Source organism: Megalops cyprinoides, chromosome 11 (genome assembly GCF_013368585.1).
Source record: "Megalops cyprinoides isolate fMegCyp1 chromosome 11, fMegCyp1.pri, whole genome shotgun sequence".
Classification (NCBI taxonomy): Eukaryota; Metazoa; Chordata; class Actinopteri; order Elopiformes; family Megalopidae; genus Megalops; species Megalops cyprinoides.
This window is the reverse complement of record NC_050593.1, coordinates 23204337-23230587: the sequence shown is the minus strand read 5'-3', so window position 1 is coordinate 23230587 and position 26251 is coordinate 23204337. Positions and strand designations below refer to the sequence as shown.

The 26251-nt window shown below is 37.4% G+C and overlaps 1 protein-coding gene across 1 annotated transcript in view; it reads right to left on the bottom strand.

Moving 5' to 3' along the window:
* Window positions 1-14133, bottom strand: part of LOC118786008 (dachshund homolog 1-like) — a 142987-nt gene extending 128854 nt beyond the window's left edge. The window contains exon 1 of the mRNA XM_036541002.1: window positions 13355-14133. Within this exon, the coding sequence (XP_036396895.1) occupies window positions 13355-13893 (539 nt within the window). The 5' untranslated portion in view covers window positions 13894-14133. The remainder of the gene's footprint in view (window positions 1-13354) is intronic.
* Window positions 14134-26251: the final 12118 nt, after the last annotated feature.

Here is a 26251-nt window from a genome sequence, read left to right as displayed (position 1 = left end):
GAGCTTGATTCCCATAGTCAGATATAGCAGTCAAGCAATGCCAGACATTGTGACAATGATACAAGATGGAAAACATGAAAATGAAGTACTGAGTTAGCTTTGCTCCCATTTCCTACAATTAATCCTCACTCTAACTGAAAAGGGTAGAAACACACGTTTGATCCCTGTAATAAGATCTCCCTACCTGGTATTGTCTAACGTTCCTTTTTCTGACATTTCAAAGGTCAGTAGTAAAAAGACATGCAAAAACTACAAAGACTTTTTTTGTTTTATTACACACCTTTAACCTTTAATCTCAGTTCCAGGAAACAGTAAAACATAAAGCCCTTTGCTTAAAAAAGCGAATAATGATTTAAGTTACTGAATTTCTCTAAACAGGTCTAAGCATGACCTAACCCAAGGTGCTTACTGCTCGCATAGTGAAAGTGACTTTTTATACTGTCTTCAGTTTACTTATGAAAAACCAAATGGTGTATTCAATGTTTGGCCTGGCCATGGGTCTGCCAATCACATATGAAGGCAAGGCTGCTTGTTAAACCCCATTCTAGAGTCCACCTCTGATCCAGATGTGATATTGTACAGCTCCAAAATGAGGCAACATTTGTCTTGTGTAATACAAAAAACATGAATAAACTACAGGAGCATAGGATATCCAGAACAAAGCTACAGGCTGCGCACACTGCTATACTTGATGTTACATATAAGGAATATGTTATACTTGACTTTACATATAAGGAATACAAAACAACCGAGCCAACCAACAAAGATACAATATAATATGAAACTGCTGACAGAAATGGCTTGTTGGTAATATTGCTTACCCCCGTTGATCTCTGTCCTTATCCAGCACTGATGTGTGTTGCTGGCATGTGCTAATATGGACAGTTCTCAAAATAGATCTTACAATCTCAAACACGCAGCGGAGGTCTTCAAGTTATGCCATAAGATAGGCCTGTATCTAGTACAATACAGCCAGCATCTTTTAGTACATGGCGGCCTTGTGTAAAAATACACACATGAGCATATCACCATCTCCCCAACATGCACCAGAACTGAAAATGGACAGGTTATAAGAACTTACAACATATACAAGTTCCCAGCACACAACACAATTTTAGTTCCCAAGCCCTACATATAGTATCTCTGCTTCATAAAGCCTGTTCTTAACCAGAGACATTCCCCTCCCACATGTAAGACTGAGGGCCGTCATCGCTAACATATTTATGATACTATATACACAATAGGCAGGTCTGTCTGTGTGTGGGTGTGTGCATTATATTATTACTCTCTGACAACAAGTTGTTATTCTTTCAGCTGAGCTGCATTTAATCTTTTCCCATCATTCTGAAACATGAGAGAGATGTTCTCGAAAATTCAGTGTTTGTTCTGTTCCAGCCTCTAAGTTCCCATTCAGGGAGGAAGCAGTCTGCCTTCTCTTTATGAGAGAGGCAGTGAAATACAGGGGGAATATTAGCACTTTAAATATGCACCAAGCGTAGCATTTGATCCCCATCCGTCTGTGAGATACTTGTTTCCCCTTGAATTACTTATTCTTTTTAATAGCAACCTTGGGAGAACTACTCTGCAACAGCTACACTTAACACCTTGTACTCGGACAAAAATGGTTTTGATATGCTGGTGTCATTTAATCATCCCATTTTCTACCAAGCTGCACAGAACAATTTTGCAGGATATTAACTTCCAGCTAAACCTTGCTTGAATCATTTGTGGTTCCACTCAGCCAGCAGTCCCAAGAGTCGGTGTGACTTCCTTCCAGCCGTAATGAGCTTCACTAAGCAGAATAAAAAGTTAATAGAAAGGTAATATCAAAAATGTATGAATCATGAAATATTAGGCACCATTAAAGAGTTTTCTGGAAATCGTGCTGGCAGAATGACTTTTAAAAATGAGTCCACTGGCAACAAACTGTCGCCAGTGAGATTGAATAGCCAGTGCCACTAAACCAATTGCTTGTTAAATGGATGTTTACAGGAAACCTTTTCTTTAAATAAAGCTATGGTGTGGTGTAAAATCTCAATTCTGGAGAAAGATCATTCAGCAAACAACAAGTAGAAGAAGCATATACACATCTGAAAGACAGTGCCATAATATACACATCTAAAAGACACTGCTACAATATAAATAAATATATTGTATGTATGTGTGTGTGTGTGTCTGTCTACCTGTCTGTCTGTCTCTCTATAATTTAATGGAATGGAATATTCAGCTTTGCATGACACTATAAAAAGGGAAAACGGGAATTCTCTACTATGTAATGCTACGTAAAAATAAATGTTCACGCGTCAAAGCAATTTAGAATGTAATTTACAGAGGCATAAATTTTCAGATCTTTAAATCTGTATCTAGGGCAAAAAATCGGCTGCATTTCCAGGCAAGGGTTTACACAATGCAATGGAAGGTAAAGCCATCCCTTGAAAACCATTTTTGTTCAATTACAAAGAACTAGGTCATCCTCTCATAATTGTCAATCATGCAATAAATCTCTCTGTGGCACAAATGAATACTGCATCAGGAATGAAACAAAGCTTATTGGCATGCAATGTCAGCTTGACTTAATTCATTCCCCTTTTCAGAAAAGCCAATTCACAAGTGAAGTTTAAGGATGTCACAGATAAATCACTTTCCTAAGTGAAAGTCAGAGGAGGACAGAGTCTGTGGATGCCCTGCCATTTTAAACAGGTGCCTTCTTTATTCCACAGTGAACATGCTTCACATTCTATTTGCTGTTCTGGAGTGAAAACTTGGAGGGAATGGTTTTCCAAGTTAAAATGCCCACTGATGCACTGCATACATAGCAGAGACACGTGAGAGAAATCTTACAACTGACAAAGCACTGAGGTGTTCATGCCAGCTATTGAGTGGGCATTCCACAACAACTTGATAACCTACACAACTTGCCTAATTCTAAAGATATTAGCATCTGTAAATAATGCATCTTCAGCTCTGTCCTCAACAGATCAGTAAAGGAACAGAACAAAGAATATATAAAAATATGAATATAACAGTCTGATTAATTCATGTCAATTTCAGGACAGAATTTTTGTCTTTTGCAAAACATAAAAGAATCTAATTATACTAGATCTGGAACAAATGAATAGCAGAATATACCTTTTCAATTAATCGGATAGAGGGTTTCAATGGCATCGTGTGACTTAATGACACCACTGGACAGTGATCCTACATATTTTATGACACCAGCAGACATGACGTGTTCTATTATGTATTGTCTACAGCAGTACATTGTTCTGCATTCCGTTTAACTTATCATGCCAGGTGTTGTCGGTTTACAAATACCTCATTGAATGGCGTGTAAAGATGCTATGCTACAGTTGCACCGGACGAGTTTGGTGTCATGTCTCTAAGGAGCAAACTGTCAGCCTTTAAAAGGAGAGTAATAATAGCTGGGCGCCACAGCGTTGCAGTGTCAGAGCCCTTTGGTCGAACACCACCAATGTGCTGGTGACATTTGAGTCAGGAAAAAGAGAAGCTAAGTCTCACCATCAAATAAAGACCTTGAGTTATCATAACGGCCTTCATGCAGTGCATCAAAAGAACCGGCAACAGAAGAGAGCTATATCAACACAGAATGAAAATTCTCTCACTTAAGTGGTATGAATGCACAATTCATGACATCTGGAGGCTCCTTTTCAGGAAACGGTTCGCTTCTTGAAAGACCAAGATAAAAAAAAAAAGAACTGTTTGCTGCAAGAATCACTCTCTTTTAAACCTTGCTTTCATCCATTTGCAAAGTTTTTCCTTCATTTACCATACAGTACGTTGATGACCCCATGCTCTTTGTCATTTACACTATTACTTAGCTACTCATTTCTTTCATAAGGTTATAAAGACTTTGTATGAATGTGTGTAAAGATTGAGGTGCTTGTTGCAATGTACCTTATAACTCAAGTTACTTCAGCATGGGTCTGTCTCTGTGTTGGTCTGTGACAACAAGGATTTCCACGTTAGAAAAACTAAATTAGGTGATCACATAGCAGAGAGAAAGTCACATGGTTGCAGTGGGGCCGATGAACATTACCTTCTATCACTGACTATAATGTGATGAGACAACACATTTACAAAAACTCAGCAAAATACTGCCTCTTACTGGGGCAGCAATGCATCAGTACTCTCATGGCCCCAATCTTGCATTACAAGATTCATGCAACATGAAAATTCCCTTTTACTATAAACAAATTTGAGCAGGTGAACTTTGGTTTGCAACCTTTGTTGTGGGTTTGAAATTGACTCCTTATCTAGGTTATTAAATGCCTTCCACACCAACAAGCCAGGTTTAATACACAGTTGCTTTCCATTACAGTCAATGGTGATAATAAAATAATAATATTCATATAATAAAAAATTCTCTGAAAAGAAGTGTGCTATATGTTATGCTAATAACATGTGAGGGTTTGTTTGTTCTCTTGTGCTAATCAAGGTGTGACACAAATCTCTAGCCAGCAAGATAGGTAGCTAACTGTTAGTACTTAACAAATAATGTTTGAAAAGCATGGTTTAAAAGTTCATTTAGTCACAAAAAGTCTTTAAATAACAGCAACACTAATAATCACATTAGCAATGATTAGCATCATTATATGTAATTATTTCCTCTTCTTTAGTAAGTGCATTAAATATTTTCTTAAAAGCTGATTTGTCATTTGAATTAACTGTCTACAAAGAGGAGAGTGGCTGTCCCTATCAGACACTACTCTCAGTATTATAGGAACTATTACGATCAAATATTGAAATGCAACCATATAATCATGACAGAATTGATTATCACCCTGGTGTTAGCCTCCTGTTTGTATCAGCATTGAGCTCTAATCCAATGGGATGATTTAATTTGACCATATTGCAGTTTGTCTTCATATTGGTATAGCAAACTTTAAAAAATGTTTTACTGTCTTTGGTTGTCTGTCCTGAAAGAGACTTTTCAGACAGAAATTAAATCCAGCCCCCACTTAGACCACAGTGTCAAAACCATAACATTGCATTGAAAATATGTACTTTTTGACCCTAAACAAGTTACTCATATTTAACTTTGAGGGACATAATTAGTTATGGTGCTAGACACATAAATACAGAAGTAACATCCCATCATTCCTCCTGCCAGCAGCCTCATAGGAGATTTTTCAAGTAACAATCAGCACTGTTTGGGCAAAATTATGTTTGTATAGCCCAATATACAATGGATTCTACAGACTTCTCTGCAGAGAGTCCTGGTAATCTGGGTTATGTCAGACAATTTCAGGTAAGCAGATGCTGTGAGCAGTGATATCATTTTGTGAGACTCTCAAGTGTCATTAGCCATGGGGCCTTTCCCCTGCCAGGTATAGATTAGACACCAATCAGTGCTTTAATAGATATCTTATATCGGCCCCAGTTCTGAGGCCCTCATCAGAAGCTAGGTGCAGTAAGAATACATCATTTCTGATGATTATACTCAGAGGAGTCACACAGAGTCTTGGGTAAATATCACCATGGGTGAAAAAACAGTTTCTGTCCGATAACCTATTTGCACGGATTGACCTAAATTTATCTTTCATGGAAGGAACACCCATCTTTAGAACATGTAATAATGGCTGATAGTGATGGTCATCATTATTGTTGCCACTTAAAAATAAGAGGGAGGTTACAAAGCAGCAAAACTGCAAGAAGATCTCACATGGTGTGACAGGAATGGTCCAAGATGACTGATTTGAGCTTGCAGCAATGTAACAGTATATTCAACCCCATGATATCTTTATCCACTTACTATAACCTCTAGATTTATATTGTGGTTCGGGTCCAATTTTAAGTGTGCTGTTCTGCATTAACACATATGACTCAATATTAGAGATTCAATAATAAACAGAATAGGTTTCTGCTCATGGTGACTCTATTCAGCACTGGCATAATGACTGTCTCCTCACCAATGAGTCACAATGCAGCTGCCACTACTTAAAGTTTAAGCAAAACAGGAACAGCTAATAATCCATTTCAGCTCTCAGTTGAACTTTGAAAGTGACTTCAGTGACTCAAGTCTTTATTTTCCCAGCATGAAAGGGGCTCCCCTGACCTTTCTGTTTTCCTTTAATGGAAAAAGTATTATTCTAAAAATCTGACCCAGCCCTGTGCCTTAATCAACTGCATGGCTACGTACAAAAATAATATTCCTATACCACTTACACAGCCAAAAATGAAGGGTTGACATTTTTGAGAATAGGCTGTTATTGCCGTTGTTTTCCTCTCAGTTGGCAGAACTGAAAATGTAACAGAGAACTAACCAATTACATTGTTGTAATAATAAACTGTTTTTCAAAAATGGAAATTGCAAAGAGGTTTTACCTACATGCTGTTTGTGTTAACTGTACCCAACCTAATGCTACTGGCAGAAAATACAGACTTTGTATGAACCATGTTAGCAAATTCAACCAACTTTTACATTGTTTGGATAACATTATAGTCTTTACACAGTGGAGGATTAATGTTTGATAGCCTTCATAAAATTTAAAATGGGAGAAAAACAAGTAGAGGAAATTTCTGGAATCCCATTTGAGACTGGTTCCCTGATGTATTCTTTTTCCTGTCAGCGCCAACGAGAGATGAAGCCAGGGAAAATTAACTCCTGATACAGCAACGCTGAATTAGACAGTGAAAAAAACACACTTTTTAAGGATTCCAGCCTTGTCATTTTCAATTTTCTGCTCTTTGGACATGCTTGTATTCAGATTCCCGAACATCTATTCGGCATATCAATCCTAATTAGACAATCTGGGGCCGCGAAGGATGGAAGCAGAGTTATTTGCATAATTTAATCATAAATACTCAGTGATACATATTTCCAAATGCATTTGTACAATTATCTTTTCATCCTTGGGGCAAAAGTATTAATATGATTAGGCAATAATTCTTTTTAAAAAAGGAGGAAAAAAAGAAGAAACCAGCAAGTGCACACTCTTTTTAAACTGCAGCTTAGGGCTATATGAAAAATTAATTAATTTCTGAAGAAAATCAATTTCTGTACGTGACCATATTAGACAGTGCCAGGGTAAGGCCTGGATTCTTTCTCCAATCAGGAAATCTCATCTGCTCCTTCTAACTTCTGTCAGTAGCATTTAACATCCTTGTACAAGCACCAGTGATTTCTTCCATAGTCCCTGAATATGCTGTAATGCAAAGAGCTGGTGTCTCAAGAAATGCCAACTTTCTGTAAAGCCAAGCTTTGAAACGGAGCAGCTCAAATATATAGCTTTCTGGTCAATCCATTTCATGTGCAACCATGGCTACTAATTGTTGTTCCCTCTCCTATTTAAATCAGCCACATCTTTACAAAATAGTGTGGTTTAAGATGACTGATGATGCAAAAAAAAAAAAACTTACCCCATGAAAGCATACCACACAGTCAGATTTATACTGCTACTGCGTATGGTGACTTCTAATGTCTTAGATTTTAGACATTAGACTTTCATGTCTAATGTCAAATATATTATTTTTTATCTCTGTCTCATAATTGTATAAATAATGATCAAAACAGATAGGCATGTGTTAAAACTGGCATCAGTCTACCAGCTATGTCTCACAACTGAGCTATTTAAAATAAGAATGAAACAGCATGGACACGCATTGTTCTCAACTGTACTTCATCCAACCAATAAGAACATGCAAATAAGATCAGAGCTTGAGCATTTTTTACAAAACAACAGGCATATTAGGTATGCAAGCCTCTTTTCAGTGCAAACAAATGGAAATTAAGAGTACAAAACTGTGGCATTCAGGAATATCAAACAGAACCTTCCGACTACTCAAAAGAAATTCAAGTGAAAGAAATGTATAAAGACAGATCCTCTCTTTTTATGTTATTTGTATTTTTACATATATTCTGCCATCACACAAGTATATCAATTGTAATATTTAATATGGGGGCCATGTAAAATGTGTCAGCATTGGTAGAGCATGTTTAAATTAAATCTCTTTCCATCAGAGAACATCCTTGCTGCAATTTCCTCTTATATTAATGCCATGTCTACAAATCAATTATCATTCTCCATTATAACCTTTATGTTGTCACAAAACATTTGCTGGCATATGTCAAATGCACGGCAGCTCTGAACACAGGTGGCTAATTCCATTCGAAACCATCGCTTCTTTGACTGTTAATTAGTGTAAAAATCACATTTATGGTTTGAAACGAACCCCTTTTTTGACCAATCAACGGAAATACTATAGATCACGAGATGCGAGGCTGCAGTGTTCATTTGATTTGTGTGAAGGTGCTTGAATGAAATTCTGATTTTAACAAGCCTAATTTTTCATGCAGTCTCCCTCTCCCTCTTTCATCCTAATCAGGCATCTGTCACTCTGTTTTTTGAAGTTATTATCACCCTGGCTCCCTCTTGGATGCGGTTGCTGGGTGACAGGGTATCTTAGCACCCACTCTGACTAGGAAAGATTTGAATCTGATCCAGAGATTTCCCATGAGTACCTGTAAACACATCCAGGCCTTGTAGAAAACAAATAAATCGTAAGAGCTCTGTAGAGATAGAGAAAAAAACAGAAAGAGTATTTGAGTCTGTTTGACTCATAGAATGCAAAGTAAAATAAACTGTAAATGTGCATATCTACACTAATACAGGAAAAACACACACATTTAGATCCTAATACATGAAAACAATGAGCTAAATAAAAACAATTATTAACACATATATAGTTATAATGTAATGCGGTATTTGTGTATACCACAAACACCTCACCCGGATAAAATATCACTGTACAGGAAAAAAAAAACATGAAACAAGTATTTCACAGTAGCAGACAGACAGACTGAATTATACAACTTTAGTGATGTTCCATAACTTGAGGCATAATTACACTTATCAAGGTGGCCGCTGAACGTCCATTAACATACACTGGATGCACTTCAGCCCATGCACCGAGAACCCTGGTTCACAAAGACTCAAGTGAGACTGCGGTGATATCACTGCACTGCCCTCCTGTTTTAATAACCTCTCCTCAGAGTTCAAAGGTCACAGAGCAGGGAAAAACGTCTCTGTCCCACAAGCAGAAAATGAAAAGGAAAACAAGTAGCTGAAGTATTGGAGCTCATGAGGCCAGTGTCATAACTCCTGTGAAAGCAAAGAGATTACTGCTGTGTATCTGTTACCGGGCAGAAGGTGGACATTAATCTCGTGTGAGAGTCCCTCTGAAAGTGAAGTAGAGGCGGAGGTGCACATTCTTTGGCAGAAAAGCACTTATCTTGCGAGTGTGTGTGTGTGTCGCAGGAAATTCTGCTGGTGGGGGGATGGGGGGGTTCGTACAGCACGTTCCGACAGTACAATATCACAGTGAAATAAAAATAATTACATTGTTCTCATTACAATATGCACTGGGAAACAATGCCTTCCTGTGATATGGTGAAACCTATATGAGCCTGATAAGCTTCATTGTGACCAAACAATCATGGTTAATACGTCTGGCAAAATAATTGAGTTTTATATAGCTGTTTAAATCTCAGTACAGACAAATATAAATATTGTATTATAAAATATACAAGGAAAGATATGATCCCTGCATTAAATTAGAAAGATAAGGAACATTTTCTCAGTCTGAAATGGATAGCAATATAGAGTAAATAAAGCTCTCAGAAATTTTAGTATAGTATAAGCTAACCATTTCATAATCATCATTTTTTACCATACAAATGAAGCAATTGACAGGAAATGATTATGAGCACAATACAGTGCATAGTTGAAAGAATAATAACATCATACTTTGATCTTCATTTACGCAAGTGAAATATTTAATGTACTTATGTAAATGAACAAAAGCTGATTTTTCTCTAACAGTGCTAGTACAATGTCTAGTTGGTGCCATCATGTTAATACAAATGATGTAATCCTACAAATGGACGGGATCCATGGAGAAAGTGATTGATTTCAGTATAACGCCACCACAACCAGGTGCTTTCAAAGACAATTACAGGCCTCTCTGTGCAGCAGTAATAGCCGAGCACTCCACCATCATTAAACCAACACGTAGAGCTGCATTACCCTTTGACTCCGTCACTGGCCATTCTTATTTGCAACATGAAAGTTCAACCTCAAACACTCCGTCAACTGGACCCTTTGAGAAAAAGCGATGGAGAACTATCTCAATGCTCAGGTGCTGCCAAAGCTTCAGGTTTCTTTTGTAAATATATTTTAACTCCTGTATCAGTACGAAACGTATCAGTGGAAAACAATTCGGAGTGCAGATGGTAACATCAATTAAAATGATTAGAATTTGTGTGTGTGTGTGTGTTTTATATATTTGGAATTCTCAGACCTTATCAAGGGCCTTTGACTACCTGATAAAGCGTTGCTTGTATTATCGATGGTCTTTAAGTAAACAAAAAAAAAAAAAAAAGAAAAACATTTTTGGCCACAATAAAGCGGTGCAAACAGACAGTGCTTTTTTGCTTTGATTTTTCTTGGTCATAAAACACGGGCTGCTAATGTTAATTCTCTGACTTGATCTCTTGATAAACTTTAGTAGGCTATGTAATGAAAACAGCCCTGTATCATATCTAATTGCATGAGTCAGTTATTTCAGTGCATATTTCCAGAACGAAATGCTCAGTGTTATGGCAACAGTTTGACTAGTTACTGAAAATGTTTTTTTTATCATAAAAAGTGCAGTAATGCTGTAGTCTGTTAAGGTATAAGGTAATGCATTTTAGTCTAAATTTGCAAAAACCAAAACTTCTACAAATTATAGGCAAGTTGTTTTCCATAAAAGGTACTGTTTGATTTCCTTAATTGTACGTCATTAGATTCACTTATAGTAAGTAATAATTAAAATGTGTGCTATTTGTAAATCTGAGGGTTAATGCTCCTGGTCAATTGATTAACAGATAAAAACATAGCAATATATTCATAACACATGATATTCAAAGAATTGGCACATTGTTGACTGAAAATGAAAACTCTGTCAGTGGCATTAACAAGCTGAGGCCAAAGCTTAAGCTGCCAATATTTCTACTGAAAACCTGCCAGCCAGCTACACATAAACAGTGATCAAATGTCTGAGAATTCTTATTCACCACCAGTAGATGAGGTCATACAGTAACTACCAATGATGCTAGTTTGTGCTCTATCTTAAGAACACAACCAGTGTAAATCTAATAAATGTATGTGTTAACATTTGCTCTGTGCAAAATATTCTTTCGTATAAAAGCTGGCTTCCACGAAATTATGGATTTAAAACATAATGAAGCACGGTATATGTACATACTGAAATGTAAGAACAACCTACACCATCGTTAACAGAACCTACACTAGCACATCATTCACGAAGCAATTGGTTTTGCGACTTGATATATCAATCAATCGATCGATTAATGTATCTTCAGCAGTCCAGAAATCAATACTTTCAGAGCCTTCTCTCATTTTCTGTTATTGTACGGTCATTAACACAAATCCATTCTGTAGTGTTTGCACTGAAAGTAAGTTGCACTTCTACTTATGGTGTATGGTGTATTCCTGAAAATAATAATGACTAATAACTAGGATAAAGGAGGCGAAAGGAGGAACGCGACGTGGTATTACGCACAGAAGAAACTACTTTAATGAACAGTGTAACCTGCCGTGCAGTAATAATAATAATGCTAATGATAACGTTAGGTATAAACAAAGCGGCGGTGTGCCACTGGATCGACAGGTGCACTACATGTGTACATAATCCTCTCCAAGTGCTGTCATAAATGGCTTTCATAAATGATAAGTGTAACCAAAATGATCTTTATTTCAGAAAACCAAACCTGCCAAAATATCAAAAGCAGTACTTTTCAACTTAATGGAATTTAGACAAAACTCTGCTAAGAGTGATATTCTACATGTTCACTAATATCACGTGATTGGACTTTTTTTCTGGTATAATATTCTTTAACAAGACACAACTACACTCAGCTGCACACAACTACAACTACTTTGCAAAGAAATCAGCTACATCCTTTTGCGATTGCTAGGTAGCAAAGTTCACAATAACGGTTTTTGATTACAGGCCGCGTGTAATTTGATTATAAATGAGGTCTGCAAATTGCAATGTCGTATTGATTCGGAACAGCTGATAAACGGGTGCTTTGAATTTTATGGAAATATAAGATCAGACTAACATGGTGTCCCCCCTGTTCTGATATAAATACATTGCAATGGTTTCACAGTCATATCTAACCCTCCCTTGTATTAACAACCCTCTTGTTGCTTATATTGTTCTTCTAATAATCCCTGTACTAACATACATCCTTTGCTACACTTGGCGTGTTACCAAATGGAAGAATGTCATATAAGTGATATATTACGTTTATTTAAAACTTAGAACGTTTCTCATGCTTCCCGGTTATGTAGTAAGCGTTTATTTGGGTAGAAGACAAGTACAGAAAAGTGCGATCAAGCCTCTAGATCTGTTTTCTGTTTTTTTTTCCCAAGCACCTTTCAGAGGACGATGACAATAAAGTTTATTAAATCGCTTGACGCAATTACCCTAACGCTCATGGTACACTATAGTTAAAAAAAAAAACTTGCATTAGTACTTTTTCGCTAGATGTTATTGCCTCCGTAATTGTTAATGTTACCTGGACATCTCTCACTCATTCTCAGAACTCAAGCCTCCTCTGCAGTCTTCTGTGTTTTCTCCTAATTACCAATTACAAATGTAGGCTCCTAGTTATGAAATAATAACTTCCTGAAATGTTCCCTGTGTTTGCTCTAAAGATGTAAAACGCATCGATATAACTACAGCAGGCAACTCAACAGTACTTCACAACAACGCAGCCACAGGAGCGTATCTTAATTTGTTCCCATCAACTGAAGTGATTTCGAAGTAGGTTATCTTCACTACCCTCTTTTGCCCTTTCTTGTTTACGTTTATTCTGATTTGCAGATTTATTTCAGTTAACGACTGCAAACATTTAATTACGCGAGAGGTTACCCTGTTTATTTTGACACATCTGTGTTTAGTTTGTGTTATCCTGTACCAGTGTCCAACTCCGGCGAAGCAACTGGCCAAACGTATGAGAATATTATCGAGTTTACCAACTATTCTCAAACTCATACAGTCTTTACAGGGTTGCACAATACGTTCCCGGCTTGCTTGATTCTGAGATGCTAAAGCTATTGGAAGAAGTACATTTGCAGTTTGTTACAGTGAGTGCTATGTGTGGTTTAAAAAAGAATAAAAAGGCGTATAGAGAATATCCTAAAATCGCTTGATGCATCGGGACTGGTCTCACTCGAAAACGGGTGGCGTGATATAGCCCGTCGATGATCCTTAAAATGAATACATAAAAACAACATGCACAACAATTGCTTTTTACGCTTACCTCGCATTGGTGCAGTCATTATACAGCGTCTCGAAGTCCTTCCTGGAGATGAGTTTACACCGGTTGACTCCTGGCTGGATCGCTCCGAGTCCTCTCAGGATACGGACCTGCTCCACATTGCACACCACCGGCGTGATCTCCAGTCTCTTCAGCTTAGTGTAGACGGTGTGCAGTCCTCCAACCAAGTGCTTCAAAAAGAGGTCGAATGCCTGGGGAAGACAGATGAGCTCGCAACCGTCCACCGTAAAAGAGGCAACCTTGGCCCCCCGTAATTCTACCATTTTACACTCATTATTCTGCGGAGTATTTTCAACTGGAGACGGAGTAGAGTACACGGGTTTGCTGGGCAGGGTGCCGGTTGGGATGCCCGGACTGCTGGTGGCAATCAGCTCCGATCGAAACAGGCTCTGTCCGGAAGGTGCAACTGACGGAGACGGAGATGAGGTTGCCGAGGGCGAGGAGGTTGTAGCGGTAGAAGTTGAGATCGGAGGTGGATGGACCAGCGGGGTCGGAGGGATCAAAGCAGCCGGTACGGCCATGGTCACCAGTGAGAATAAGTTCAAAGTATAAAAAAACAGAGTACAAAAGTGTCCCGAGAAATCAAAACGAGAAATCCAAGCGGGCGAGTTCTTCCGATATTTGTTTCGCAATTAAAATAGTTTCTGGAAGAGAGGGGGATTGTGAGATTTTGGCTCTGCACGGTAGTACATTGATCAAAGATTGAGCGAGAATGACAGGAAGAAAACGAACCGAAAAGTGAAGCTCGCTCTGTGGACGAGTTGTTGTTGTCACAAGGTACAAAGAGGGAGGAGCCACAAGCACTGTGAGCCTTTGAAATAGTCACCGCAGACAATTCAACGTGATGCGCAAGTTCAAAGTGTATCTGGCGAAACAAAAGAAACGTGGGAACACCATCTTTTTAATAACTGGAAAACTTTGTGAACAAGCCAGTCGTCTCTTCGCGATCACAATAGACAACCAATGTGACTAGTGTGCATGCGTTATTTGACACTGTACATTCCAGGAGTAAAATTAAAAGGGTGTAAGTATGTTCTTATTCTATATTATTATGCACATCATCTCAGGGTTATTTCCCCCTCTTTTGTAACAAACAAAAAAAATCTTTATTATGAATTTAAATGCTGTTAGGTTATTACTGTAGTCTCAGATAAGGCCCAGAAACAATACCTTGAAACACAAGGAGTCAAAGTGAGTGATTTGGATGTTAAGCATTTGACTAATAATACAGTCTTTTGTCAGTTTTACTGTGTACATCATATAGGTGTTTTTTTCATAATGGCACAGAATGCACAGTGGTAGGATAGGTCCCAACAGACAATGTTCCTAAGGGCAAGGCTCAGTAAAGGGTTAACATAAACCTCCCCTGATCTCCAAAACTAAACAAAAATGCACATAGAGACATTCTTCTCGGAGTCCAGTAAATGCGCCGACATGCGGATTATTTGCAGATGTCTAGAGTGAACCGGAGGATCAGTGTACGAAGTTCAGTCGTTACTCAATCGTTACTCTGAGGTCAGTTATTTTAACCTCGAGGCCTTCAGTCAACTGATTACCAAGTGCCTCCGGATACCCATATTTACAGCACAGAATTATTGATGCGATAGGATTTTGTTGGAATTTTATCTTCACCGTAGATTGCACGAAAATTACACATTCCTCAAGTGTTTCCCACAGTGAACTGTATGAAAGGTAATAAACGTGCAGGTAATTTTGAATTAATCATACAGATGTACATACGTCTGTAATGGCTAGTAATTGTTGTCTTGAGATAAAAGGCATTTTGTTGGGCTGTTTGTATCAGACTGTTTGTAGATTGTAAAGTTGGTTTGCCCCTGCATTCAAATAAATTGTGATGTATGCCAATTGGTGCAAAACAGCCTATAGAGTTTTGGTTTCTTTGGGGTCTTTTGCAGTAGATACGCTCACAGATAAAAGGTATGTCATTTCAAAATTATCATTCAGGCAACGAGGTAGCCTTTAGTGTAGAGAAGAAGAAAAATCAATGCCTGTTTAAAATTCATAGCCATACAATCCATTTGCCCTTTATGTTGTTAACCTTTACTTAAATATGCACCATATTAAGATTTCATTATTTATACAATTAGCAAACCCAGAGTTTGCCTGTTGTCTCTCTTGTCTGAATTAAAATAATAATAATAATAATAATAATAGCTACTATTTATGCACCCCCCCCCCCCCCCCCCCCCCAAAAAAAAAAAAAAAAAAAGTGTTGTCTTAAAGATGCTGTGTGGCCTTGTTGAAAGTATTTAAAATGGTCTTAACAGCAGGTCTGTATGTAAACAGCAAGTCACATGACTTCACTCTGTAATCACCTCAGTGGTGTTAATGTGTTCTGGACCTGTAGAAGTACACAAACTGAATGTGAGGGTGAAAAAGAAATAAATAAATACCAGTATGTTGCCGTATGAATATTCATATAGCTTACTGCTCATGACAAGATGTATGCATGTGTGTGTGTGTGTGTGCCTGTGTCTGTGTCTGTGTGACACAAAGAGAGAAAATGTGTATGAGGGCACGTGTGGTTTTGCATCTGTGTGCAAGTGCATGAGAGTGTTTCAGAGAGAAAGAGGGGTAGGGCAAGAGAGTGTGCTTTGTGGTATGGGGTTGTATTGAATGTATACCTTATATTTCTTGTAAAACGGATTATGTCGTTGTGGAATGCACTGCATAACATGTTCTTTTGAGTGCTGAACAGCTGTCGATTAGTACTTGCTGTTGTGGATGGATGATGGAATGATGAACTGTGACAACTGTAACAAACATCTTCAATGTGATCCCTATGGAGTTTTATGCGTGTTTGTCTGTTTTTAGGAATATTATTTACTAACAGTATTGTTATGCATTGCATGTAACATGATGAATCTTTGTTTGAGGTAGAAAAAATATGTACATTTTGCATTTTGACCTTGACTTAAACTGAATCTGATGTTTAGTTTGAGGTACAGTTTCAATAATGCTTATAAAAAGCAATGATTGTAAACAACAGCTGTTTACATGCTACAGACTAATAAAAGAAATCCTTATTGTATGTGTGTGTTGGAGGTGGGCTCTGGTATGATTGGGGGGGGTGGGGGGGTACTAGTTAGACTCACGTAAATGTTGACAGAATTCATGTATACTGTACCTAAGAAAGGAAAATCTAGTAAAGGCGGCATCTGTTGGTGGGTATTTGTAACAACATGAGTTGGTAAATAAGGTACAATTTTAAAAAGATCATTTTGTTTAGGCAAATTTAATAACATTCCTCCCCTAATGTCCTTGTGTATGTTGATGCAAGACACTACAGTCTTTTGTGATTTCAAGATCTGCTGCGTTTCGACTAGTTCTGGCAAATAGACCCATTATGTCACAATCATTGTGCCGTATGTGTACAGTATATGTTGCATTCATACGCAAATGGTAGCACTGCTGTCAAAATCTGGTTATAGCATACAGGCTGTAGCACACATGAAGATGTGTATGTGGGAAACAATTACTAGTGACATACTGTACACACGTGACCTGTCTGTTGTCATAACACATATGCATTGCATGATGGATGTTTCCCCAGTAATGTCTAGATCTCAGTTGCTATGATGTGTTGCTCCCATCAAAGTTGAAAACTTGTTGCAGTCTCTGTAAGAATCCACATAACTGTGTTGCGAATCACTGATTTCAGTTGATCCTCAATGGGCTGAACTGAACTTCATCTTAAACTGGGCTCTGGTGCTCTTTGATCCCACAAGGCTTGTCTCACCATGGCAGCTGTCCTTACTCCTGTGCCTCTGTCTGCTCTCCCTCCATGCTGTACAACATCTCTCTTTTGAAGAAATTGCATCCAGTTTGGTTTACAGGCCATAAACATAATGTTTGGTTCAGAATCAGGTCTAACAGGGGAACTTGGCCCATCTATTTCTTATGAGTTGCATTACATTTAATTTTATTCCTTTCGCAGAAGCACTTATTCAAAACAAAAGCAAAAAGGTTAGACTAGGAGCAGAAATTATACCAAATCATCAGTGTCACAACAGATAGTTGGACTCATTATATAACACACATGACTACGCAGCTCCTAATCTTATGCTTTCATCATGTTAGTATGTGCATTTCACAGTAGTTGTGTTTTCAACAATATTTTAGTATATGTTCATCATCTAGTTGTGGGTTACACACCTATTGGTTACAAGTATTGCTGTTCACCATATGAAAAACAAAAAAAAAAGAGAAAAGTCCCTTGACTGACTCCTTTTTCACCTGGCATAAAAATACCACGAACCTTTATCTGGCTCTTCCCTAATTATTCCTCCATATGGGTGGCTTCATTGTTAAACATGAGGAATTCTTCAGGACTGCCACTATGTGAAAAAATCCATTTGATATTTGGACAGTTCTTGTTTAAATAGAAACATTACAGATGGTCTACTTTTGAAACACTTTCTTCATAATGCACTAATTTTCAGTTTTTAAAAGAGGGAGTAATGCAAACATGTGTGGTAGGTTTCCTCTTCTGCAGTGTATGTTCAGGACCAATGACACTGTAGACACTGACAGGAAAAACATGGCACCTTGAAAAAAGCCTATTGTTTTCTGACAAGAGCAATGAATTTCACCTTTGTGTAATCTCTAGCGTCTTTCAAGTCCTTGGGCCACTGTGCCAATTTTTGTCTCTAATTTATTAATAGGTGGTTTAAAGACCTGTTTAAACAAGATTTCAACAATATTTATTAAGTCTTGTGTTAGCAGTGAATTATAGGAAGTCTGTTCAAATTGCCTGTAGGTGAGTGTAATGCATAAACATTTGCAGTATTTTATTACTTTGCACTGTTCTCAGTTCCAAGAGGCCTTAAGGAGGCAGACCACATAATGAAGCTTTTATCTTTAACAAAAGTATTGCTCTGAAGGGAAACACAACCTCTATGAGCTGTAGGCTTTTTGGGAGACACTTGGATATCAGCCACGTGGTATGTGTGGTTTGAACAGACCCTGTCTGCAAACAGAGTTAAGGAGATTTTATACAGTTTCTCCCCTGATTCATATCCACCACGTGACAGAGGGTGGGTAACACCACAGCCCTTCAAAGATCTTAAATTTCTTGACTAGCAGGTGGAATGAGATTGCAGCTGAAGGTTGGTTTACAACAGCACTGCATTCAATTACAGTACCTGCCCAGAATAGGATGCCACTAGTACTTCCAGGTCATAGCTCACATGGGTGCCATACTCATTTTTATTACTCATATTTGTCTATGAAGCAGGAATACACTTCTTTTCTCAAGAAAACACCAGTAGTATCCCTACTGGGATTCATGCTTGCATCCTTCTTGTTACAAACCCAGTTGGTAAATAACACTGTTACCCAGAGTATAAACTACAAGGTTAAGATATCTGATTCTTTGAATCTTGGAATACAGTTCCTGACCTTGCCACAGAGTCTTTCATAGCCAGAATAACTTTAGAAATATTTGAAATCCTCAACTCCTCAGCAACTTAAATACTAATTGGATCACTTTTACCAAACCAGGATGTACTGCAGAGTGCATAGTCTGTGTAATGATGAATGGTCTGTGCTTTTATTCTACGAAGGCATTTTGCATCATTTTATACAAATTCTGTTACCCCTGGGCAGCATTGTAGTGTATTTGTCAGATCACCGGGCTCTAGACCTGAGGGTTGTGTAGCTGGATTCTGTTTCAGACACTGCCATTGTACTCTTGAATAAAAAAGTAAGGACCAGAAAAAATTGTTACTGTGTCAGTTCCTTCCCAAGATATTTTAACCTGTTCCAAATATTTCAAAATGTACAGGGAGGACACACATGCTTTGCACTGCCAGGGAAGTTGCATGGGCTGATATGAACTTCTGTCTGCAAAAAAGCAGCACCTGCTTGATTTAAAAACATTCCACTTGAGTGGTTGGTTTGTAGCACTCCATCACAACTAAACAAAATAGAAATTTTCACCTTTTGGTTTATGAATGCCATTTACATGCAGGTTAATTGGCAAACGAGCAATTAACTGAGAATGCGACTCCAAATCCTGCTTAATAAATGAAAAGTTGAAAAACAGCTGTAGGTGAAGAGACTCACTTCAGAATCACTCAGATTAATGTGACAGAGGACCTTTCCATATGAGTAAATTAGTTTTTTTGTGTACGCTCCGTCTTGGTAGTACACTCTCATATTTCCATGTGTCAATACAAACTATGTTCAAATGTTCCATCTGTTTAAAGGGTTGGTAATAACTCAACCTTGCATGACACACATGATCTAGAAATAAATGCTGAAAAAAATTATTATTTCATTTAAAAAATTGGCATTGTTTTTGTCTGGAGTTTTTTGCTGTTTTGTAGTCAGAACCATCAACCAGTTATGGCTGCCTCCATCATCCCTTATGTGTATGGTGCCAAAGTAGGAAGTATCTTGCTGCTGGCATACACAGCTCGGACACTGTAAAGGACAGTGAAGAGTGTAAAGTGAGGTAAAGTGAAGAGAGTAAAACTCACAATGGTCTGTACAGGGAGTAGTTTGAAGAATCTGTGTCCCTCATATAGTATGGAAAGTAAGTATATATGGCAAGAGAGCATTTTATGTTGAATTTTAACATGAAAATAACATGGGCAATGACTGCTACTACTGCAAAGGATTTACATGTTATTGTTTCTCAACTATACCCGTGAAATGATAAAGATGTGCGTTTATGACTGAATATCTGTCATAAGAGTAATATAGTACTTTTAAGAATACTGATGATATTGATGATAATGATCTATTTTATGATTACAAAAACAGTATAGATCATTTTAACATTGATCTCTGAAACCTATTAAAACAGAGCTATAAGTATTTTTTGTACAGCAAGTGGAAAATGTATTTATATATTATTAAGATTTTAAAGGTAATGCACCTCTGTTCTGAATGCAGATCTCCCAACATTGCTCTCTGATTTGCATGAGGAAATGCTATTTTAAACCAGGGTGAAATCAAGGGACAAACCTCTTGACAGATGTCAAGGTCTATAGACCAAAGTGTAACATTTGCTGTACTCATTACAAATATATGAAGCCCCTGATATATATCAATACTCTTGATAAAATTTAACAGAAAATGTCAGACAGAAAATGAAAAAGATTCCACAGACTCCCACTAGCTGCTAATAAATTGCTATGCTGTCATCAGTGAGCGATGCATTAATCACCAAGTAGTGTGTAGGACTTGTAGTGTCTAAAATATACGTTGGACAGGACAAGTTTTTCAGAGGGTCAGAGAGGGTGCCACAGTCCTTCACAATCAATGAATCCAAAATCGTGGTGAAAAAATATACAATATATAACATATACAATGTAGCCATTCGTATCACCAAAGTACCTACAAACACAGCAGTGCTATGTTCATCCAGTTTTCAGTGAAAAAACATTCAGTAGTTAAATACTTGCGACATTGCAACAGGTTAACAATGTACAGTACCTCTTCAATGGTTCCCTGTGTTTAGCATTTCATGGTTGCGCTAAGATCGTGAAAACTGGGCTCCTTATAGGATGCGCCCTCTCAAAATCAAGATTAAAATAATGCAGCTAATCTGAGTTTCAATTCACTGTGAGCATTTCTGAACAGAGACTCCTATTTTCTAAATAGAAGGGAGTTCAGAAAATGATAAGGTGTTCAAATATGAGCAAAGTAATAACCAACACTAAGACCCTAATCCTTACAAAGAGAAAGATTATTGGGTGGTACACATGCAAAGCTGCTGAATGCTCCCTGATGAAGGTTCAGCAAGAACCTGAGAGAAGGAATAAATTGTAAATTATTAGTTACTTTTCTTTGTAATATCCAATAAAAGTTTACGTTTACCATATAAAGGTTCATGTTTTTTTAAAACTATTGACCCTATAGCAGATAGTACACACTGCCCAGGTCAAATGGTTCTACAGCTTCAGAATGTTTGGCCTTCCGTCTTTTCTATAGCCCATTGTTTCAGTTGCGTTCTGTCTGCCCTGGCCTCAATATGGTGACCATCCCATAGTGGTCAGGACAAAATCACTGGCCAACTTCTGCTATATACTGAAGACCCACTTCTTCAGACTGCACCTTGCTCCCCCTACTAAGGCAGCACCCACCTTACGGGTTTTACCTTGTAGTAATCACCTTGTGTAGTTTTAATGTAGAGTATGTTGTATTTCACTAATGTATGGAATTTGTGTATTTATTGAAGCGTGTATACATTAGTTATCTCAGCACTGTGTGAGGGGCTGATGCTTGTTTGAATGTAGTCTTTATTATGCCAGAATAGATAATATCCATCTAAAAAACTGTAAACATTCCTCATGTCCGCCTCACTTATGCGACTAAATAATTAATTAATTAACTGATGCACGGTATCAGTTTGTACTTAATGGAGATATGAGTTCTATATGAGAAATGCCACTGTATATATATATATATATATATATATATATATATAATATTTTGATGTAATAATTTATTCGTCCTCTAAGTCTTTGATAAAACAATGTTGAAAAGCAATTTAAGTGATATTCATTTAAATGTCAATTCTCATGGTTAGGATTTTTCTATAATTGGCTATTTAATTAAAATAATTTTCATAGTCATTAATATAGCCTGCAACTTGTAGTGCACTGACATGTTTTAATTACATGGTATTAACAAAATTGATATGCTTTAGAAAGCATGGTGAAAATTTGAATAAGAAATAATTAGACCAATCATACATCAGCCCCTTATGGACATTAAGTGTATCACAATGTAATTGATGAACTTCTTAAAGAAGAGAGATAAATAACTTTCAGTGTGTGAAATTAATGTACACTTTGGTCAAAGAATCTATTCAAATGTATATTTTATACATAAATTTATATTTTATGCAGTTTTGGTATATAATTAATGGTTTATTTCAGTGTGTTTCATATGAAGAAGCATTACTATGATCGAGCATTCCAAACAGAGTGCTTATACTTTAAAATGGACTCTATTAACTACAAGCTCTCACATCCACACACACACACGCGCATACATACACATGCACAGTCATGCATGCAAACACTTGGCCTTAAGTCTCTGATGAGTTAATATGTGGGAAAGGCACTGTAGGGGAACATACTCTGTTCTGGGAGGGATCCTGTACTGTACCGTTCTAAGTAGAATGTCTCTACTGTAGATGATTACTGTATTGCATTTTACTGCAGGTGATTTCTTCTCTTGGTTATATATTTCATATATAAACCAAATTTGAGGTCTGTAATGACCCATTATGATGTCCAGATTCAAAAGGTAATTGCTTCCGACTATAGTACAGTACCAGAATTGGACACCAAATGTGCCCAGTCAACTATTTGCCAGTGTAATTCTTCATCCTTGTGCAATTAAATTAACCCATATTATTTGTGACTCATTCAGTACATGATTACAAGTTGTTTGATTTCATACTTGTCCATATTTGAATTTCAATGGAAGGAAGAACCAATTTTACATTGGAGCAGTAGCACTTTTTTTCTTGCAATATGTTTGTTTTACATACCTTTTTATGTGCTTGAAGAAGTAGTCTTAGACAGAAACTGAACAGAACATAATGCCAGGAATATAATCCCTGAATATAATCAAGCAAAATCACCAAACCAAAAAGAATAAAAATAATTCAGCTTTTTAAAAACACATTTGTACAAATATGGAAACTTTGCAGTTAGCATAAGACATTAAATTGTCCAAGGACATAGAAGTTTACTGCTTCATTCACCTTGTGGTTTTGGCGGCTGGTGGAAGGTTGTGGGTTTAATGCCCAGCTAAATCATACCATAGACTGTTAAAATAGTATCCACTGCCTCTCTGCTTGGCTTTCAACATTGTAAGAAATGAAATGGGCAATGGTCTTGTGATACTCTGATTTCCTGTCTATCAGAGTAGGGTGCACTTGTACATCAAGCTGACTTACACCACGGAACACAGGATAAACTCTGAAGTTATGAGCCAGCCACACTTGGCTTCCATTGCATGGTAGTCTGGGGTAGACGTACAAGACAATGGATACTGGGACACTGCCACATTGAGACATGGACATACATGCTTTCATGTTTTTTTAACAATCTCACCCATTAGAACATCCACCTAGAAAACACAAGTAACACATCTATATCATATTATACATCTATATACATTATAGGTATTTACAGGTTTACAAACAGGTTTTAGAGGATATGTTATATCCACTATATTTGTATAAAACGACTGATTGCTTCTCTTATTGTGTGTAATGTGAAAAGAGGTTATGAATGCAACATTAAATGAAGGCATTCTACGTAACTCCTAAGATGCTTTGTCCTTAACCTTGAGTTATCGTACTACATTGCATTAAAGAGTATAGCAGTCAATCAACCAAAATACTCTGACTTTTAAGAAATCAGTACATGTTGTGGATATTATTTCTGTTAGGGATGTGGTTTAACAGCAACTAGTATGGTTCATCAGGCAAAGTGAAAACAGGGTCTTATTCTAGATTTGCTGCTACAAATGGCTCATGAAGTCTTTGCAGAAAGCCAGACCGTGCATCCAAATGAATGCTGTCAAAATTCGCATTGGGCAGAGCCCACTAATATATATTCTGATTAGCGGGAAGCCATTGGTTTATTCAATTTTATTCCGGCATTGCAGCTGTCATCACAATTGATATTTTCTGTGACATTTTGTTACACATTTCATACTTGTCAATATTGTAATACATCTTGGCCACATTGTTATGCAGACAGTTCAGTATCATTATATGTAGATTTTTTTGAATGAAGCTGGTGTGAGATGCCACAAATTCTTGAATGCACTATGATTTTCATAAATATTATTCTCCACCAAAATGAAACACAGCAAAGTCTGTTAGGATTTTTAGTGCATGTGAAACTACTACTTTGTTGAATGGGCATTTTAAAAACTGATTTGTGTCATCTGTTGCCCTATTTATAGCTTCTTTTCCTCATGAAGGCTTCAATTCACATTAAGAAAAGCACAGCTTAACTGTGAAGGACCTGATAACACAACATTTACTGATGGATTTGTTTGTTGCAACACAGCTTCACTTATAAAACATTGTTATATCTTGAGTCAGATTAGTATAAGACTATAACTCAGCTAAATTCAGAAGCACATAAATTAGAATTAGAATGCCCTGAAAAGTTATGTTAAAGCAGTTCTGAGATGTTTAATAAATTCGGGGTTGAAATGATAAATTTCATTACATTACATGCATTTAACAGACGCAACTTTTAGTACAATAGAACATAAGTGTACCCATTCAAGTTAAATGTGCAACAGTGTCAGACCAGGCTAACAACACTCCCAAACCACAAGTGTGAGCACAACACCATTCAAGCCACAAGTTAACTTGTGCAATCTGAATACGCGATTGAAGCTAAGTATACTACAATACATCAGTCAAGAGAACACAGAATCCAAAATATATCACAATGCTACATGTAAGTTAAACATCAAATACTACAGGTAGCCAGATGAATTTCAGCCAAATTCGAGATGAATTTAAAACCAAAACTTTGAATTTTACTTTATTTTTCTAAAACAGATTTAAGATGGGGTTCTTTTTTGTCAGTTTTCAAATCATGATCATTTTCTTTCAAGCTGAACAAATGAAATATGATGAAACTTGACATAACTCATCATGAAATCTAATGAATATGGTTTTTCATCAATGAGGGGAGCAACATTAGGAAGTCAGCCATGTACTGTATGTTAAAACGTTTTAATATTGGTGTGTAGTGTTGTGCGGTATGTACATGACATATTGATGTTGTGTTCTTCATCAAAAAAGTTATCATCTGCTGTAAAAAGGGAAAATCAAAAAGTGTCCAGTCGATGTCCTAGACATCTCTAATGTTGACAAACCGTGTTTATCTCAAGGCAGCATAAACCCAGCTTCAAAGAAATAAGACAGTCATTTTACTTTCAAAGAACCTTCCAGACCACCCTCCCCCTGATGATTGTGAGGTGTCCCTTACCCTACAATTTAGTGTTATATGGTTCTTAATGTGAAAAAAGAAACGATTGGTGGATATCTAAATTGCAAGGTAAACCCATATAAACAGTAGTAATTACTGCACCATTGACAGTCTCTGTTGTGCTCTTGCTGCAACAGCCGCAGTGATTAAAATGAATCCCCATCGACTTCTCCATTAAATCGCTGGCAGAGGCGATCCTTTGACCTTTCCCATTGATTGAACATAACAATCACAATTCAATTGTAATGCAAAGAGAACATTTGTTATAATGTACATGAGATGCAGGGGCTGTTTCCTCTGTGCTCTGGGTAATCAATGAGGTGACTTCAAGAGAGACGCACAGCGCACAAAAACCCCTGGCTCAGCCTAATTCACAAAGGCTACAGTATCTGTTTGATGAGGCTAATAATATGTATTAAAACATTCCCGTTTTTGTCCCTCAAAGTCCATAACCTTGTACCAAGTCAAGAGAGTGGTATCGAGTGAGGTTTCACATGTCTGAGCATGGGCTAATACTGTATGTTACTGTTGAACTTCATTGAACTTATTATTTGCTGAGTGGCAGCCATGTGCATCTCATTTCAACATCCATCACCTTGCTCACTTACACTATATTACACTATATGGCCAAAGGTATGTGGACACCTGACCATCACACCTATATGAGCATATTGGACATCCCATTCCAAAACCATGGGCATTAATATTGCAGCTATAACAGCCTCCACTCTTCTGGGTAGGCTTTGCACAAGATTTTGGAGTGTGTCTGTGGGGATTTGTGCCCATTCAGCTAAAAGGGCATTTGTGAGGTCAGGCGCTGATGTTTGATGAGAAGGCCTGGCTCACAATCGGCGTTCTAATTCATCCCAAA